Source organism: Denticeps clupeoides, chromosome 2 (genome assembly GCF_900700375.1).
Source record: "Denticeps clupeoides chromosome 2, fDenClu1.1, whole genome shotgun sequence".
Classification (NCBI taxonomy): domain Eukaryota; kingdom Metazoa; phylum Chordata; class Actinopteri; order Clupeiformes; family Denticipitidae; genus Denticeps; species Denticeps clupeoides.
Genome location: NC_041708.1, coordinates 11,661,323 through 11,682,047, shown reverse-complemented (window position 1 = coordinate 11,682,047; position 20,725 = coordinate 11,661,323). Strand labels below are relative to the sequence as shown.

At 42.0% G+C, this 20,725-nt stretch overlaps 1 protein-coding gene across 1 annotated transcript; it reads right to left on the bottom strand.

The window, feature by feature from the left end:
• Nucleotides 1-5,043: 5,043 nt before the first annotated feature.
• Nucleotides 5,044-16,196, bottom strand: kcnj12a (potassium inwardly rectifying channel subfamily J member 12a). The gene is made up of 2 exons (XM_028969504.1): nt 15,699-16,196; nt 5,044-10,924 (listed from the first exon to the last, which is right to left on the bottom strand). Exon 2 carries the CDS (start codon nt 10,559-10,561, stop codon nt 9,236-9,238), a length of 1,326 nt encoding a protein of 441 aa, XP_028825337.1. The 5' UTR covers nt 10,562-10,924; nt 15,699-16,196; the 3' UTR covers nt 5,044-9,235.
• Nucleotides 16,197-20,725: the final 4,529 nt, after the last annotated feature.

Sequence of the window (20,725 nt, the reverse complement as noted above, 5' to 3'; positions counted from 1 at the left end):
CAGAGTTCGCACTTTTTTTGGTTTGTTTATTTTCCATGCCTTTGGTCACTCAGACCACACCCTTTGAGCAAGACACTTAACACCAAATGTCCCTGATTGTTATTTGCTCTGTAAAATGGCATCAGATAAATGCCATAAATGAAGCTGAAGAGGTTCTGGAGAGTGTGTCTGCTTACCTTTCCTGTCAAGTACTGGATGAACGTTGTTGTGCCTGTTTATTTTCACTGTGCAGTTTAGGCAATGTCATAAAGTTAGGTGATTGTCATTGTGATACACAGCACAGCACACGGTGCACACAACAAAATGTGTCCTCTGCTTTTAACCCATCACCCTTAGTGAGCAGTGGGCAGCCATGACTGGCGTCCAGGGAGCAGTGTGTGGGGACGGTGCTTTGCTCCAGTGGGAGCTCAGTGGCACCTTGGCAGATCTGGATTCGATCCAGCAACCTTCTGATTACAGGGCCACTTCCTTAACCACTAGGCCACCACTGCCCCATGCTAGCCATCCAAGTAACTCTTTCCTGCCACTATGTGTCACCAATGCCCACATTTTAGATCCAATGAGGGTGTTTTGACACAGAGCTGGCACTGCATTCATTCTGGCGGTCGTGTTCTGGTGATGCTTAAAGTGACATTAGTCATATTGTGCAGGTACAATTGTAAGAGCATGAAACATTTACAGTAAATGTTAGACATAGTATCTTGTAAATCATAGTGATCAAGAATCTTCACTGATAACCTGATGCACTTTGAAGTCAAACATTCAAATGACAATTGTAGAAATTTTGCTAATGCTATTGTTACCCTGAACATGCTGGTCCGTGTGGACTTTAATTGGTGGGAAAATAGTGTCAGCTAAATGAATAAATGCAGGAATCAAAAAGTGAATTTGGCCACCACAGATGCTTTAGAGGATCTTAACATATTGTAAGTATTTTTCTCTTGGTAAAATGATATTGTGATTCTTGTAAACATTCATTGTATGAATGTTTATAAGAGAAATGCCTCATGAATTAGTGGGTGAAAGGTTGGCGCTTTTGTTAAAATGAATAAAAGTGAAGATTCACCAAATGAAACACTCTTTCTCTCTCTCTAATGACACTCGTCTCTGCTTTCACACGCTTTTGTCACTAGTGCACTACATTACCCTATCCTATGTGTTACCCAACCACACACACATTTATATGCTCATGCTCAGCCATACATCTCATTCTCCCACCGATTGGCATCTGCGCCTTTATGTTATTAGTGTGTTTGATCATGATGACTCATATAAATAAAGATCTGTAATGGCAGGATGAGATCAGGACCAGGGCAGTGTGAGTGAATGCACCATTGTGCGCATCTCACACAAAGCCCATCATTTTGAATTGCATAACACTCTCACATGAGACAACTGTGTGTGAGTGGGATAGAGAGACTGTCGACAGTGTGTGTGTGGATGTGTGTTGGCACAGAAAAGATGGTCATTATTATCCTTGAGAGGTTTGATTGTGGTTTTGTTCCTGGCAGGGAGTGGTACTGACAGATGCCTGGCATTCACACACATGTACATAGAAAGGGCTGTTTTTCAAACTCTCAGGTAAAGTGAACGCTGTCCTTCAAATTCTTATGAGCTCACCACTTCCATTATTTCTCTCAATACGATGACCCAGAAGACAGGTGTCACAAGACTAAACATTAGTGTTTAAATGTCTTTGGTGAAATCTGAGATGATGTTGAGCCTCCTAATGAGTCGTATGAGGGTAATCTTATCTCTCACAATCACATGGAACCAAAAACAATTTTGTCACCTCTCTTAATTCCTTTTCCAGTTATGATAAAAAGGGGGGTGTATTGGCAAGAATCTGTCAATGTGACAATGTAATCATGATATATAGCAGTACTGTACACAAGACAACATCAATAAAAATTAATAGTTGTAGAAAAGTTATACTGTGAATACTCTGTGGAGGCACTGTATGTAGACATATAGAATTTTTGAAAATGCTACTTACATTTTCAAATTTTGTGCAGATTTTGGTTGCTTCTAACTTTCCAAGTCAAACCTACACCCTTGGGCGATGCTAAAGCAGGGTCATTTTGTTATGGCTTCCTCTCATTGTTTTTGTCTGTTTTCTTAGGGTTCCTCTGATGGTCCAGAAAGTGGGAGTGGAGATGTGTTTGTGTTTACTCTGTGGTGCCTTGATACCTGCCTTGCGACTGAATTTTTTTCTGTAGGCGGCTGTAGAGTCTTTGCAGCAGATGCTTCATCCAATAAAAACCTTGAAAACTCTGACTGGCACCTATTCCATATATACTGATTCCAATTTATACTGAAAAAGCTAGTCTTTTGTCATGAAGACAAGAAGAAGGGAGACTGGAACATACCTTATGCTTTAAAATTCAGTATTGTGTTCCTTTAACTAGCTCTGCATGTAGACTGGGGGACAAGATGTCACTAGGTATCGTCAGTGGGGATAATAGGCAGGCAGTTCTGTAGGAGCTGACTGCAAATGTCAGGGCATGCAAGAGCATGAGAAAGTTTTCAGAGAGGGGTGTTATGACTGAGCTGCATCCCTCCTCATCTTTTCTCAACAAGCAGGCAAGTCCATGTGTTCTGGGAGCCAAAAACAGCTCAGGAGAGGCTTGTTCTTTGCAGCCACCTGTGAATTTATTTTTTGTCTTTTGAGACAAAAAACCTCAGAAATGAATTAGTGTCTACTTCACAGGTGCAGACAGAAATAGGCATTGGTTTGCACATGGAAAAAAAATCATAACTGTAAATATAAATGTTAACATTGTGGTGGGGCATGAGGGGCGAGCTTCCGGACATTGACATGCAGAGACTCATACTTCGTCCAGCTTCTCAACCTCACCCATCACTAATAACAAAATCCAAGTAAGCTGCCCTGAGCACATAACTATGGTTTATTTTGAAAACATAAAATGAATAAAAAATATTATCCAATGAACATGCTCTCAATTTAAGTTCATATTTACCTTGATTTTAACTCTTTTTATTACCCTCAATGGATTCACCAGCCACTATTGCCTGATTAACCTTTATTAAGAACAAACATTTACATTTACGGCATTTGCTATCATTGGCAAGTATACAAATCTTGAAACTGTTTTCGTATAAAAAGTGGGGCAGTGGTGGCCTAGCGGTTAAGGAAGTGGCCACGTAATCAGAAGCTTGCCGGTTCGAATCCCGATCTGCCAAGGTGCCACTGAGCAAAGCTCCGTCCCCACACACTGCTCCCTGGGCACCTGTCATTTTAGATGTAAACTTTTTTTGCAGAATAAGGCTGTGCCTCTGTCGTGAACCTGTGTTATGTAGTGACTTCTCCAATCAGCTTCTGTATGAAGGCCGGTATCCTGCGTCTTGTGTCCTCGACACCTTGTGTCCAGCTCCATCTTGGGTCTCTTCACCCAGGGGCCAGTCTGCATCTGTTTCTGCATCTGTGAGTCTCTGAAAGCCCTAACCAGTCCTACTGAAGATCCTCCATAAGGTGTTCTCAAAGAAAAAGTGTGTGTGTAATGATACCAAGGAGCTGAGCGAGTGATCGCTCCAGGAAAAGGGGGAGGCGTTTCCATAGGAACCCCCTTCTCACCTCTCAGCACCTCAGCATGAGAGAGGGAGGGAAGGGGGCTGTGAAAATCTGTTACTTTTTTTGTTTGAAGACAGACTGTAGGGCCAGAGAGATGAAATCTATTCTGCGTGTGAGACTGAGTGGGAGTGTGTGAGAGAGAGAGCGAGAGTGTGTGTGCGTGTGTGTGCGTGTGTGTGTGTGTGTGTGGTGCCCAGCTGGCTGCTCTTATTTGAGAGGTTATGTGTCCTCAGGGTAATTATGAGGTTCAATTATGAGCAAAGGAGAATGTGTGTGTGTGTGTGGGTGTGTGCGTTTGTGTGTGATACCAGGCATTGATGACTGTTGTTGGTACTGCGGTGCTGTGCTGCTAATTAACTCTCTGATCCAGATGCACACCCGTGTTTTATTTTACCCAGGGAGCTAATCGAACTGTTAGTCTTATCAATTGGCCGACATGACCCCTTCATCTGATATCCATGTAAAGGGCCCTTCGCTGCACACACCCCTTTTCCAGCCCACGCCGGTGTTACCTGAGACCTGAGACGGTCACCGGTATCACCTACCATCAAACTGCTCAGCAGCAGGGGTTGAAGGTCAATCTTTTCCCATTCATTCACTTCTGTGTACTTTCTAGAAGTCCTTCTTTATTTAGTCAGTGTAGCTGTCAAAGTCTTAAAAATGAATGTCTAACATGCTGTCTTCTATTTGCTGGTTATAGTTCAATTAACCTCAAAAAAGCTCCTTTTGCAAGCATATAAGGTGTGTTTGTTGGTATTTGCTGGCATATGGCAGATATGCTACTAGAGTTTTTATATTTATTCAGGTAGCATAATCACCTCAGAGGAACAACGTGGTTGTCCCACCAAAATTAGAGGGCACATGTTGACTGGCTAAAAATTAATTAGGGACAAAGTGAACAGTCAGGTTTTGATTTCTTGAGTGACTTTACCAAGGACCAGATGGTGAAGTTAGATGTCTGCAGGACCTGTAGCAGGTGGTACCTACCAGAGGTGGTCCAAGGAAGGTTACCCAGTGAAGTGGTGACAAGGTTTTTTTATGTGTGTGGGGAGTGAAGGATCAGTGGCTGACCAGTAGATATCAGAATACATTCTTGAGTAAAATTTGTTATAATGTTTCTGTTGCATGCTATACTGGTGGTCATACTGTGACCGTAGATTACCATGTATGTACGGTCTCAGTATGAAAAGTGGCAGCATTGTGAATGAATGGACAAAACTGATTTTACTGACAAAAAGTGCACAGTTTTATGATGCCATTATTATTTGGAAGCTGTTTATATGTTAATGCATCAAAATGCATTGTTATGTTTATCTGCTAAAACTTAAATGGTGATAAACTGGAAATAAAAATGGTGTGTGTGTGTGTGTGTGTGTATATATATATATATATATAGAGAGAGAGAGAGAGCAGCAAATTCAATTAAATGACTCAAAAATGACAGACACAAATTCTATAATTAGACTTTATTGGAATAACTTCAGTAGATTTCAATTCATTCATTAAATATAAAACCCAGTTCTTTGTTTTTTTTTTTTTTCTAGTTTCAACATCTGGGCAGGAAGACTTCTACAGAGGTCAGAGTTTAACCAATCATCCCTTTAAGAGAAATACCTATCATTAGCTTCTGAGCTGAGGCAGCAAAACCCCCATTAAATCATCTTTAATATGAATACATCATCTTTAAACTAAGACATTTCTTTATTATTTTTATTATTGGGGTTGTCAGTTTTACAAAAGAAACCCAGCCATACCACACAGCCTGTTTCTACCTTGAATATCCATGTGAATATTAAAAATGACTCGTTATAAAAATATATGTACGGTTTTGTGTGTGAGGATCCACAGTCAGGTAAAAACCTCGTGTTGTGTAATCCCAATGTCATGTGGCTTTTATTTCGGGGTATGAACAGGGACAGAGATGTGTGACCATGGATACTGAAACAACCCAAAAGCCAGAGAGGAAAGTTACACACACACACACACACACACACACACACACACACACTCACACATTCACTAACTCACTCACTGTCATGTAGCCCTACATATATACCTGTAGTATATTACACAGCCTTCCTAGAAGGCAGTAAGTTTTAGCAGAATATGATTGCTTTTCTTTTAATAGACGTCACTAGGGGAACACTGAATTTCAAAATCATACCTGGCTTCACCTCTTCCACCCAAGTAAAAAAAAAAGGGACAGATTAACTTCTTCTTTGGTCACTAAGTGCAGTTGGATGTTGGATCCCTGTTCTGGTGATGTGCGCTTTTAAACTTTGTGACCACAGCAGTCCTGACTACCATCCTTCAGCACGATGCTCTGTGCTGCTGTAGTGCGTTGTCATGGTTTCACCATCTCAATTACAGGGATTATGGGTGTATGGGGTCGTAGATAATAACTTTGGCTCTGGAAAGGTCTCTCTCATTGTGTCAATTTAAAATGATTATTTTTTAATAATTACGACCTGCTACATCTGTGGATCTCTGTGTCTGTGTTTGTGTTTACAGTGGTTTTTGTGGGTGAAAGAGAGACATTTATTGCTTTCTCCTATAGGCTTTATTATTGCTCTTGAATTCCTGCTGTGAAAAGGAACCCTGCTTAATCAATGTACATGGCACCTACACTCTATCACAAGCACACTACTGTCTCTTGCACACACACACACACACACACACACACACACACACACACACAGATCTGAGGACAACACTTGAGATCATATTCTTTGTTTAAAGCATGCAGTTGAGTTTAGTCACACTGCACTTTGGGATTGACACATAAATTTTTTACTTTAACAATAATAATAGTATTAATAATAATCAAAACACAGCCATAATTTAATTCCTAATTTAATACTAATACTAATTCCTGATTTCCTCAGGCCATAAATTCCCCAGCTGTTTAAAACATACAACTTGAGGCCTTTATCAACAGAAAAGCTCCAAGAAATGATTCACAGCAGGGATTCCCATGTTCTCCCTAGTTAGATCCTTAGCAGTCATTTCAGGCAGGAGCTGTTTCAGGCAAATGATCTGTAAAGGAGTTTCCTTGTGGGAAAATAACTCAAAACTTTGGTCCTGAACTGTACAGCAGTGGATCTCAAGGTGGGGTCCATTAGATGTTGAAAAGAAGCTCGGCTTTCCAAAAGCCATCAAAGTTGGCCAATGTCACTATTTAGAGTATTACAGTTGATAAAAAAAGTGGACCCATAATCAGAGGTGCCACTGAGCAAAGTTCTGTCAACACGGGCGCCTGTCATGGGTGCCCACTGCTTACTAACGGTGATGGTTAAAAAGCAGAGGACACATTTTGTTGTGTGCACCGTGTGCTGTGCTGCGCAATTTCATAATGCCAAGTACTGCACTTTCACTTATTGTTGCATTTTAAAATGTATTTAAACATGGGATGTAAGGAGATCCGCGGTCTGAGAACTACTGCTGTACAATTCAGGACCCCACCAAGCCTCACATATACATTTTCAGTAGTCATGTGCATAAAAATAAAATGTTCAGATCTGTTTTCACACGTGCAATTATAATATATCGATGAAATAAACACAGATCAACAGCTCAATTATAATGGTCATGAACCTAAACATGAATTTTTTAATGAAAGTCATCTGCAATGCAAGGGGCGTCTACAGAAAGCCGTGGTTCAGTGCTAACCAGAATTCAGTTTACTGTCTGCAGTGGTTTCACCTTCAGCATGCAGTTATTCCACATTTCATTGGTCCCATGCAAAACATTGTGAGTAGATCAGCCAGTTCAAGTAGTGTCAGCCTATATTGTTGACCTTTGTCATATGAAAAGTTGGGACCCGAAAACCCTGATTACGTGTGATTTTTGTTTTGTGTTTGTTTTTTAAAGGTGAACAGCAATAAACTCACCTGCAAAAAAACCTCCAACCACTTGCTAAGATGGACTGGGAAATATTTGACATGCACGGATAACCCCTACATTAACATATATTTTTTTTTTTAGCTAGCCACAGTGAGTTTTATGTTACTCTCTCCCTAACCTTTCACCTCCTCACATATATGCCTTCTCCTGGTATTTTCGCTGTGGGAACATACGCAATAATTTGACAACAATTTGTAATAACTGTGAGCAAAAGCTGGAGATTTATCAGACATTTGAGTCGCATATCAGCCATAATGCCATCAGTCTCTATCACCAGACAGTTCAGCAAGGGCCTTCGGGCTTTTCTAAAAAGAAACCACCTCATCCTGCATTACTGTAACATCTAGGATAGGACATCAAACTGTTTGCTCACATGACAGGATCACACTGTGCTGTCCACCAGTAAACAGGGATTTTTTTACAGGAATGCAACAGATTGAACCCTTCAACATCACAATTTCTGCCTTAAAAAGATGAAACACCTTCATTAGTTCATTCATTTGACCACTTCAGGACAAACAGCAAAAAACCCTGAGGCTGGGTCAGTGTGAACAAATGTTACCTGTTACATATTTTTGTTGTATTTATTGGAAATATCTTTGGTCTTTCTGGAACAGGGTTAAAGAAATACGTCTGTCATTCTAGAGACAATGATATTAAACAATTTTAAGAAAACAGAACTCCTTCAAAGAACTCTGAGTTTGGTGCATAACATTAAGTGCATTCAGAATTCAAGAAAATAATAAAGATGCAGGGATAATGTGCAGCCATGTGAATTTGTCAAGTCATTTTGCTGATTTGCTGATTGTACAGTCTTTCATCCTGGTTGAATGTGAGGGGTTAGATTATTGATATTGATCAATAATCAGTATAATCAGGTATAATCTGTTGACCCAGCTTTTCTTTTTTGTCAAAATCCATAGTCATGGATTGTGTATGAAATGACTTGACAAAATAATGTCAATCAAGCTTCTTGCTGTCATGGTAACAGGAGACATTACCAGTAAGAAAGAAGGAAGCACGTTGCCCCAGAAGGATTTTCTTTTTGTAAAATATCCTCACACGCTAGTGCAAATGATCGCGACGTTTTTGGACTCCTGGCCAGACGTCTGCGGGAGTTTTCTGGAATGTTCTGCACCTTGAGCTTGTAATGAGATGCCATGCTTGGTTTTGCGTGCTCACACTCGGACACACGGCTCATTGCACACCTCACCGCTGCAGAGCTACTTTTCATACAGGGGATTTTCAATGTGTCACTGAACTCAGGTGTGTGTGTGTGTGTGTGGGTGTCCCACCAACTCCATAACATTTTAAACTTGCAGTGCTAAATCATTTGTGCTAAATCGAGAACCGATTTTACAAAAAGAAGAATGCTAGTTTTAAATGAACTTTTAAAAAATAATTATGCACACAAATATTGACTTATCTAGGCAGTATATTTACATTCATATTTACATGTGTTCTCAAGTCATTGAACACTTGCTCAACTCAAACTAGTTTCACTTGGGTGTGAGGTTATGGGAAGGAAAGATTCAAGTTTAAAATGCAGGATTTAAAGTCTGGTGTTACCCTCCACTGTCTTCTCTTGTTTTCCAGAACTCTCTTTATTTAGAGTCTTCAAGAAAGAACCATATTCTCACCAGTCTCCTCCCTTCTATGGCACTTTGCATTGTTCTGCATGATTCTGTTCAACTGAAACCCAAAGAACATGTACAAGCTGGTCCACGGTGGGCCTGCAAGTCAGATTTCCGACTCGCGGCGGTAGGAGCGCTGTTCATGCGGGCGCGGTGTCTGCAGCCGATCGAACTCATGGCGGCTGGTTCTGTCCGGGCTGAGGCTGGCAAGTGCTCGCTCGCCTCTGCCTCGTTCCTGCTCCTCCTCCTCCTCCTCTCTACTGAGAAAGGCAAGCTCATTTTCGTAACAGAAGGCATTGGCCGTGGGCACTAGAAACTTGTTCTCTGTCATCTCCTTGGCGCTGCAGCGGGGAGTGGAAGGCACCTCGTAGGTCTTGTGGAAGTGCGAGTAGTCCACCTTGTAGAGGTTCTTTTCCTCGAATAGGACCGGCTCGAAGCGGTGACCCCAGAGGATCTCGCTGGCCAGGTATGAGCTGCGTGCTTGGGCCGTCATGGCTGTGGCCTCCACCATACCCTCCAGGATCACCACAATCTCAAAGTCAGAGGTTTCTAGGTCTTGCTTGCTGATGCCAAAGAGCGGGCTCTCCTCATCAATCTCATGCAGGATTGTGAGGGGCGAAACAAGAAAGATGCGGTCCAGACCTTTGTCAAAACCCACATTGATGTCCAGCTGATCAAGGGGGATGTACTCACCCTCCTCTGTGATACGAGGCTTGATGAGTTGAGCGCGGACGTGGGCCTCCACGATGTGGCTCTTGCGAAGGTTTCCCACTCGCCACATTAGGCACAGCTTTCCGTCCCGCAGGGCAATGACAGCATTGTGGGAAAAAAGCAGTGTCTGGGCGCGTTTTTTTGGACGCGCCATTTTAGCCATGATGGCGCCGATCATGAAGCAGTCGATGATGCTGCCCACTATGGACTGGAAGACCACAAGGAACACAGCCAGGGGACATTCCTCGGTCACGCAACGAAAGCCGTAGCCGATGGTGGTCTGGGTCTCGATGGAGAAGAGGAACGCCGCCAGGAAGCCATTGACCTGTAGTACGCAGGGGGTGAAGTTGTCATCGCCCGCAGGGTTGTCCAAGTCGCCGTGGAAGAGTGCGATGGCCCAGAAGGCGAGCCCAAACAGCAGCCAGCTCACCACGAAGACCAGCGTGAAGACTACCAGCATGTAGCGCCACCGAATGTCCACACAGGTGGTAAAAATATCAGCGAGGTAGCGCTGCGACTTGTCGTCCATGTTGGTGAACTGGACGTTGCACTGGCCGTTCTTCTTGACAAAGCGGCTGCGGCTCTTGCGGCGCGTGTGGATCTTGCCGTTGCCGAACCCGTTCATGCCGCTGCCCCCGCCTCCACCGTGCATTGTAGTTAGGCGGAGGCCGTCCTCTTCGGAAGAGACGATGCTGTATCGACTGATTCTGCCCACACTCATCCTTCTTCTCAAACACACACACACACACACTCACAATACTGTCACTGTCAATCGCTCACTTTCTTTCAAACTGTCAGTTGGCGTCTGTCTACTTTTCTACCTTCGCATGTCCTCACTCTCTCACAATCACTTTACTGCTTATTTCACATTCACACACACAAGCACTGTCTTTCTTCTTTTACTTCATTTCTCTCGTTACCTGTGTGCGTGTTTTTTTCTCTTTCTATTACTGAAGGGAAAGAGGTTCCAAAGTTCTTTTGTCGTCCCCCCACACTAAAATCTTCAGGGCTCCATGACAGTCCCAGTGTGGGGGGGTGCTTGTTTGGGTCGCATGGGTCAGTGGTGACTGGCCAGTTCAGCTCTCTGTGGAGAAACAAGCACCAGTGTTGGTGTCTGATGCATAACATCAAACTTTTTAAAAAGCCAATAAATCTGTAATATTGCTTTATAGCACTTTGCATTCCATGTCAAATTATTTGTGTTCATATATTGATTGACGTAAGAAGGGAGAACTTTACAATTAATAAATATAATTTATTAGTCAATAGAAATTGAGATTTCCCTGCTCTCCATTATGAGAGTTCCAGAATTGTAATAACACATTTGTAATGTAGAGAATATAGAGGTAGAGAATGTAGAGGTTCATGCTTGATATGACCTCTTATTCAGACTACTGTCCAACGTATGTCCAGTTTATGACAGGCAGGTATTTGCTTTAGTATTGGACTTCTGATATATTATATAAGGGCACAGAAGTCAAGAACTAATAGAATGAGAGGCAGTTTTTATAACCAGACAATAGCACTCATTAACCCAAACACATAAACTGCACCCATTAAAAAAATTCAACACATACTCTATCTGCTCTGCTGCTGCTACATTACATCATACTAAATTCTTACTAGTATTCTTTATTTATTACATTGTAATTTTTGTACTACCTTATTTATTATGTCTATTGTTGTGCAACCCTGCTCTACTGTCATTTTCAGAGAGCCCAGAGAAGACATTGTGGTGCCTGCACATAGCTGTTGTGCCAGTTTAGGTCCAGCTGAACACAGACATGCAGGTATAACTTGACTCTCAACTGCATTATCTGAGTATATTACTATTTCGGGTGGACTAACATGTACTTATATGTATTTTAAACATATGGTTTTAGTTAACACAATAAATATATTTTAATGTCTTGAAAATGTACTGTGTGTGTGTTTGTGTGTGCATGCGTACATGTTTGTTTTGTTTCCCTGGCCTTGTTTCGGACTCTTCATTATTCATGGTGGACCCACTGGTTTGTACAGACTCCAGTACAAAGCTGTAGTGTTATCAGGGGTATCGGATCACACACTCACAGACACGTCAAGAAGACTTTAGCCAGATAGTCTATCACATATAGGACTCGTGCATTACAAATTAAAGTTTTGAGAAAGTTGTAGACTTACTTTATTTGTTTTGTTTTGTTTTTTTAGTGCTCACATTATTAAATCGTGTATTATTATTATGAACATGCACATAAAGACAGGTATGATTCTGTGTAGAGATTTTTCAATGATCTCTTTGAATGTGTTTGTTGAGAGAGGAAGTATAAAGTGCATTTGGAAATTGAGGTGGTGAAGTGTTTTTGTATGTTTTTGCAGCTGTGTGTGTTTGTGTGTGAGTGAGTGTGTGTGTGTGTGTGTGTGTGTGTGTGTGTGTGTGTGTGTGTGTGTGTGTGAGAGAGAGAGAGAGAGAGAGAGAGAGAGAGACCAAGCCATCAGAGAGTTTATCTGAGCACCCAGGGGACTGAAGCATGCATGCAACATCAGTCCTGGGTACAGATGCTGCAGGGAGCGAGGGAGGAGGAGAGAAGGAGAGGGCAAGAAAATGGGTTCAGGGTGAAAAAAAGAGAATGACAAAACAAAAGGAGGCAGAAGGGGGGGAAAAGAAGGGAACAATTCTATAGGTAACTTGGGAGTGAAAGAAGGGGGCAGGGAGAGAATCAGTCCTAAACAGGAATGAAGTTAGAGGCCTGGTTTATGAGAAAACTGTGTGGTTCACCAATTCCAGCTTTATTTATCTGACCCCCTTCTGACAAAGTAGCCTTATTAATATTGTTGCTACCTGTATAGGAATATACACGCACATTCACACAGCCACGGACATTACCCCCCACCACCTCACACACACAGTTGTTATGTTCTACTTTTCTAACTTTTTACCAATGCCAAGTAGCAAAAAACCCGTCCTTCAGATTCTTGTAGGCTGAATATTGTTTTTAAGTTTATACTTCTGCCTTCCCCTTCTTCAAAAAAAAAAAGACTGAATTGTGCTATGTAATTATGATGAAGGTGTATGTGTTTGTTTTACTTTTGAGAATAAATTCTACACTCAAAAATCTCAAATGTGAGTCAAAGTGTCTTGAAATAAGTCAATGAGAAGTATTACCTAAGTTTGGATTCTTTCCTTTCAAGAGCAAAAGTGTCATATATTATAAACTTTTTCTTGTGTAGCAGTGTTTTAACTAGATTGATTTACAAAAAGAAGTACACGGAAAAATGTGCACTCCTCTGTATTGGGCAGAATCAAGACATGCAGAAGCAGCTGATAATGAGAGTTTTATTGGTAATGTCCCACAGAAAACCAGATACCACTTTGTATTAGATCCAGATTTTGCTTTTAGTGATTTTAGTTAGTAATTCTTAGTCATGGTTACTGTCAATATATTTTTTTTGAACACATACATAGTCCATGTAAGCAACATAATCTGAATATTCAGAAATTCATATATATATATACATAGACATTAATACCATATAATAGAAAAAAAATCTATATGACCATTCTGCAGAATATAAAAATATATATTTTTATCATGTTTCTCTGTCTCTGCCTCATACATTTTTCATATTAATTTAACATATTAATTTGTTTGTTAATTGAGCTATATTTATTGTCTAATTACATTAAAGATCACGTCTTTGTTCCAAGAGGGAACAAACTGTTCATTATTCCTGAGTTTAGTGTTCTTTTCGGCAAACAGATTGACAGGCACCCACATCACGGGCTGAATTTGTTTGATTACTCTCTCCATTCAATGAGAATGTGTTCCCCCTTTGTTAGACTGCCGATGATGAGCGGTTTATTTTCAGGGATTTTTAATTATTCCATTGAGCCTGCGCAGCTGCACTGTGTTATTTAAATCAGTTCAATCTCTTACACACTTTTTCTGACTTCATCTGAATTCATGCCTGGTTCTATATTAAATGCATACAGATATTTTCTGCATAGAGGTACTTTATACATATTGTGCCGAAAAGAAAGGGAATCTGTGTCTCTATAGAACATGTAGGGGAGTCCTTATCATGTTTGTCTTGTGTAGCATCAAGTGTCGTATGAATACTTAAAGGGAAAGTGACCCCCTCACCCCCAACACAGACACACGGGTGTCCCAACCACATCAACAAGCCGCAGAAAAGGACAGAGAACCTCCGACCAAGGAGGTCAGGGAAACCTGATTCACTGAAACCGATTTCTTTTTATCTCACTCTTACTAGCGCACACACACACACACACACACACACCTTTACAGACATAAACACACATGCATGCAAGCTCACACAAATTCGTTCTTGACTCCTTTTTGTGGGGACCCATTTGCCTACAAGGCGAGTAAAACAGGTGACATTCTTTCTCTCTTTGACCACATATAGGTTCTGTACCCCTCTGTGGACATGATCAATGAGAAATCATGCATTTCTAAACAATTCTGTTCCCTAAAATATAATTTTTTTTAAATATGTAAACGAATAACACGCACATTTCCTTCTGAGGTCTTGTGGTGTTTGTTAGGTTAAATTTAAAATGTCTAATTACTTCTAAACAAAAATATAATTTAGGCCTTAAACATGAGTTCAATTAGTAAAGATATGTGTATTGATGTTTAATACATTTACATTTACGGCATTTATAAGATGCCCTTATACAGAGCAACTTGCGATCAATAATTACAGGGACAGTCCCCCTGGAGACACTCAGGGTTAAGTGTCTTGTTCAGGGTCGCAATGGTAGTAAGTGGAATTTGAACTTGGGCCTTCTGGTTCATAGGCAACTGTGTTACCCACCAGGCTACTACCACTCACTAATATAGGTGTGTGCGTGTGTGTGTGTGCATGTGTAAACTTTGTGGCCACTAAGGGGCTCCACTGAGGCTTGTATGCCCAGAGCAGGTAAGTGGCTGAACAATAATGACCTCTCTGTCTCACCCCTGTCTCTCCCCCCAACACCCGGAACACCCTGTCACATGCTCTCTCTCTCTCTCTCGCTCTCTCTCTCTGTGTCTGTCAATCTTTTTCTAAGAAATTAATCTGATTGGGGTCACATCTTTTATTCCCAAAGACAAAATCATAAAACAGGAGTGTTTAACCCCATCACTCAGATTTCTGATTTTTCTTGCTGACATTTACTGGCAAGGTGTATGAGTCTGTGTGTGTTTGTGTTTCTTTGTATTTATATCATAGTGGGGACTGTCATTCCTGTAAATGTGGAGATATTTTGCTGGTCCACAGTAGAAAAAATGTTGAAGATACTTATTACCCTACCCTACCCTTCCTTTTGTTTTGTACCTGGTCCTCCTAATGTAAGAGTGTATGTAAGAGAGAGGGAGGTTACCTCCTCATATATTGATGTTGTGTGTGTTAAACCACATGCATCACTCCTGATAGAACTCTGTAAGCACAGAACGGGCCAAACAGGAGGTTCTACTGATGCTCTTCATCGTCGTTGATGACTGAGAGGTTAATTACTGCTGAGACAGAGCTAAATTCTGCATTCAGCCAGGCAGCAGACAGACAGACAGTCCCCCCCTCACGTCATCGCTGGAATAATTATATGGCGTTAATCAAAGGAGCCCTTGGTTAATTGGATTTTACGCACTGTAACGCAGGTGTGGGGACGCTGTCATCCTGTCTCGCTTGTTTTTCTAACCCCTGGTGTGTAAAACGTCACAGGCAGCTTTAGTCTCACCTGCATAACACTGAACACAAGATTTCCAGCCGTTTTTGTTGGAAAATTAAAGACATTGGCCGTTATGGCCAAGCAGAGCTTGCAGGACCACAGATAAAAGGTTCTTTTGAAATAAAAGAGAAACTTTTGCGCTTACCTTTGCAACACTTTCGCCTTGTTCCCTCGTTGTCCGTACTTGAGTGTGAATGAGTGTGAGTTTGTGTCTGTGTGTGTGTGTGCATGCACACGCTCTCTACTAGCCAAACTGAAGCATTCCCGCAGTCTTAGATTCCTACGAGCAGTGAAAGCAGCTCCAAACTCCCCTGTGGCTCCTGCACCCTCGTCCCCCGCTCGTCTTCATCTCCCGTCTTTATTCTTTTTTTAAGTGTTCTGTGAAATCCAATTTCTGTCAAAAAAAAGTACTTTGGCCCAAATTTCCTGTCAATTTCCAGGTTTTTTCCCAAAGAAAAGTTTCCCCCTCAGGAGAGTCCTGTGATGTCTTCAGGAGGGGAAAGTCTTCCTCCTCAGCCTCCTCTTCCTCATTGGTGGCGTCCCTTGACGTGGAATGGTTGTCCCTCAGGCAGCCAAAGACCGGCCCACATTTGCAGTCCTCTTTCAATCATTCTCTGCGTCTGTGCCATGCGATCTGGTGCTGCTGCAGTTTTCTCTCTCTCTCTCTCTCTCTCTCTCTCTCTCGCTCTCTCGCTCGCGCTCTCTCATTGTGTCACACAAGCTGCCATTTGCCACAGTCGAGTGTTCCATCCATACCCTTCCGTGCTGTGGGCTTCAGCCACTTGATGGTCTGGTCTGTTTGAATGGAGAAGAGTCACTTTGACCAAAAATATACAAACAGAGCTGCACTCTGTACCTGGCAGATTCTCACAGTCATGCTGGTATAGAAGTGTGTGTGTGTGTGTGTGTGTGTGTGTGTGTGTGTGTGTGAGGTTCTATAATTAGCTCTATATGGAAGGCTGAGCCTTTCACACTTTTGCCGGTGTGTGAAGAAGTGAGCGTGATGGTGCAGGGTGTCTCATGTACTTGCTGTGATGACCTCGTGAAGCAAAATGGAGATTGATGCACGGTCAAAACACATTTCTTCTTACACTTTTCATTACAGGAGTATAAACAGATGTGATACGCTGAATGCTGAATGTTCCTAGATGAGTCCGGAACAAATGGACATACACACTTACAGATTAGAACAAATGACACAAAACCCTCTTTTTAAAGATCAGCACCTCCTCTCTCTCTTCATCTCAACCTCGGTGAATAGCCGAGTTAAGTGTCACTCAGAGAAGCCCAGTGAGTCCAGTGCCATCTTCTCTGAATCACAAGAACCCCCCTCACTACTTCATAAAGGACATGCAGTGTGTTTATTATATATTTGTGTGTGTGTGTGTGTGTGTGTGTGTGTGTGTGTGTGACTGGTCAGCTTTTTTTAACATGGTGACTCCCACATGTATTCAGGATAACTTCCCTGGATGTGATTAAGATAGACACGGTTGTGGGACACGCTTGCTGTAACCATGGTGATTGGCGAGCGTCTCTGTACTGGTTTCTTGGAGAGATTCTGGGTCTCCATGGTGATCTGGAGCTGAAGATGGTCCAGTGTTTCTCCTGGAGGGGAAGTGATATGGAGGCAGAGAGAGAGAGAGACTCCCAATTTAAATTATTAATTTATTCTCAGGGATGCCATGATGAACCATAATTACTTAGGCTAGCTGAGCTGCTTTTCTTTTGTCACCCCACACACACTCACGTCATCATTAGTACCGAATTAGTTAGCATCATAAGGACTTGGGGGTCGTAGATCAGAATCTTCTTTTACGAGAGCATCCCCTAAAAGATAAGATGCAATGGGACTGCTGGTAGACATAAGAGAACATATAAATTCACTGCATTAGTTTTGTTTTTCTTATATATTTGATTTATGAAGTGTGCTGACTCTGGATATAGCTTGACCACCTTTTTCCAACATATCCGTGCTCTACATCCCTGAGAGCTGAAGCTGATAGAAATGCTGCTCGATGGCTGCATCTGGGGTTTTTTTCAACATCTGATGTGCTTCATAGACTCCAAGAGCAAGAGTAACATTTGTGCTGATAAATGGCTCAGTGTCCCTGTGCAGACAAAACATTTAGGTTTTTACAACATGAATACAGGCTGAAACATTTTTTTAGAACGTTCACTGCTTCTGCAGTTTGAGGAGTGACCAGTAGGGGCTCTGTTATAAGTCAAATCCGCTCTAGTGAACCTCAGTCCACTTATTACATAATTTATAAAAAGCTCACCTGTGGAAAGCAACGTTGCCGTACAAAGCACGAGTTGCTCAGTTTTAGATACACAGGGGACATGTCCTCAAGACGTAGGGTATTGGGTGTGTTCAGGAATGTTGGATTCATCTGTTTACCAGTCAGAATTCTTGAATAAAAGCTGTTAATCTATCTGCTTTAATGCAGCAGGTTGGGAGGATTTCAGTGGAGGATCTTGCTGTATTCATTTTCAAATGCTGGTGTCACTTGGAAAACCTCTACATTGTGGGGGATCCCTCTCTCTCTCTCTACATTGATGTCTGGAACTCCTCTATTGTATTTTCTGCTATTGCTCGCTGATACAATAGAGGAGTTCCAGACAGGCTGCTCTCCTCCTCCTTCTATTGTCTGAACTCTTTCTTTCATTCCCTTTTTCTATTGCTGTCATCTCTAACTCCATCGATCTCCCTCCCTCCTCCTCATCCTCTCCGTCTCTCTCTCATGCTATTTTAGGAACTGCTAGATTGTCTAGAGGCATGTTCGTATACTTTTAATTGATCTATATATCTGACTAAATCTGACTAAATGCTTCTTTTACTACTGCCATGACCGTAACTATAAACAATAGAGCTACAATATCTATGGTGGGCGTTTACCTGGTAAGCCACATTGTGTGAAGTTATGTCACATTCTGCCCCACCCCCACCAGCACTCTGTCCCCAGTGACGTTCCCTTTTCTGTGGTATTCAGTTCTGGGTGATAAGGCTGTGATGTGCTAATCACTGATCCAATGTAATGAAATGCTCCTATTCTTGGCCTAGACTAATAGCCCACGTACACTGACACACACACACACATAAGTACATATTTTCACGTGTTTCCTCAATGTTTACATAAAGCAGCATTTTATTTAAAGTTGTCTAAATTGTGCATATTAATCTTAAAAAGTAAATTTTCTAATTCTGTAACCAATTAAGGGTAAATTTTAACAAATTAAAAATGTTATTTAAAGAAAATCCATTTGTTTCATGAGAACTGAGGAGACAAATGATACCAAAGGGAGAAGCTGCCCTCCTCATGACACAGTTTTTGTCAGTTAAATAATCTTTTCTTTTAGTCCCTCTGGACAATCGTTCAGGCTCCTGTTAACCTTAAACACTCTGTGTAACTTTATCAGAAGAAAAAATTACTTCCCACCTCTAAACTGGACTTGGTGGTCTCAGAGGAGCTGGTGTGTCTAACAGGTATTTTTGTGTACAACAATATCCAGTGGGAAACCCTCCTATATTACATCATCTTCACGCCACACATAATCTATAGTTATGTATGTGCTTTTTAAGAGAGCCACAGACACAGTTTTTAATAAGGTGCGGTGGAGACAACATCAGGTATATTAACATATGCAATGGAGTATCAATGTTTTTTATTTGGGGGAATTTAATCATTTTTTTACATGTAAACAGTTCCTGAGTGAATAACTTAAAACAGGATTGTTTAAAAAATCTAAGGCCAAAAATTGGTCCAACCAAAAGTGGTCCAGCCAAGGACTCCATCCTTTTCTGGTCAATGACCATGGTCTCAGATTTGGAGGTGCTGATCCTCATCCCAGCCGCTTCACACTTGGCTGCAAACCTACTCAGCAAGAGCTGAAGGTCAGAGCCTGATGAAGCTAGGAGGACCACATCATCTGCAAAAAGCAGAGACGAGATTCTCCTGCCACCGAACTCAACACCCTCCACACATTGGCTGCGCCTAGAAATTCTGTACATATAGGTTATGAACAGAACCGGAGACAAAGGGCAGCCCTGGCAGAGTCCAACCCTCACTGGGAACAGGTCTGACTTATTGCCAGCTATGTGGACCAAGCTCACGCTCCTCTGGTACAGGGACTGAATGGACCTTAACAAAGGGCCATCCACCCCATACTCCTGGAGCGCCCCCATAGGGTGCCCCTGGGGACATGGTCATAAGCCTTCTCCAAATCCACATGTGGATTGGCTGGGCAAGCTCCCATGCCTCCTCCATCACCTTAGCAAGGGTAAAGGGCTGGTCCACAGTTCCATGGCCAGGACGAAAACCACATTGCTCTTCCTCAATCTGAGATTCAACTATCGACCGGACCCTCCTCTCCAGTACCATGAAGTAGACCTTTCCAGGGAGACTGTGGAGTGTGATCCCCCTATAAGTTGGAACACACCCTCTGGTCCCCCTTCTTAAAAACAGGGACCACCACCTGAGTTTGCCACTCCACCGGACATTTCAACCATGACAGCCCTACAACATCCATAGCCATGAGATACCCAGGACGGATCTCATCCACCCCTGGGGCCCTGCTGCTGTGTAGCTGTTTGACTACCTCAGCAACTTCTGTCCCTGAGATTGGTCAGTCCATACCCAGGTTTCCCAGATCTGGTTCGTCCTCGGAATGCGCATCGTCGGTGGGATTGAGGAGCTCCTCAAAGTATTCCTTCCACAGCCCGACTACAAAATGCCGTCCTTCCCAAAGTGGTGGAAATCTCCGGCTTTTATGCATCATCAGAATTGTCCACTGGTGATGAGCCCAGCTGCAGTCACGGTTTTTGTTTCCTGTATCTCTACTCCAGTCACACAGTGGACGTCAGTTCCACAATATGCAATCGCTGCATTTATTAGATTTTTTTAGATACTTCTGATGGTTTAGCAGATGGTTGGGAGAAAATGACAAAGCAATCTTTGCATGCAATTTCACAAAAAAAGAATGCGTGGTCGAAGTACATGAACAAATCAGAGTGCTTTTTGTGTCTGGATATAGTGTATCCTTGAGTTCATAAGCTAACAATAATATAATAAGAATACCCTGTTTTAATTATTAAATGGGTTTGACTAAAAAGAAATGCAGTACTTATATTGACTGGGTTAAATAGAATTCCATTCATTGACTAAAAGTAGACAA

Excerpts from the sequence above, each read along its gene's own strand:
- kcnj12a (XM_028969504.1), bottom strand. The coding sequence starts at position 10,561 with ATGAGTGTGGGCAGAATCAGTCGATACAGCATCGTCTCTTCCGAAGAG.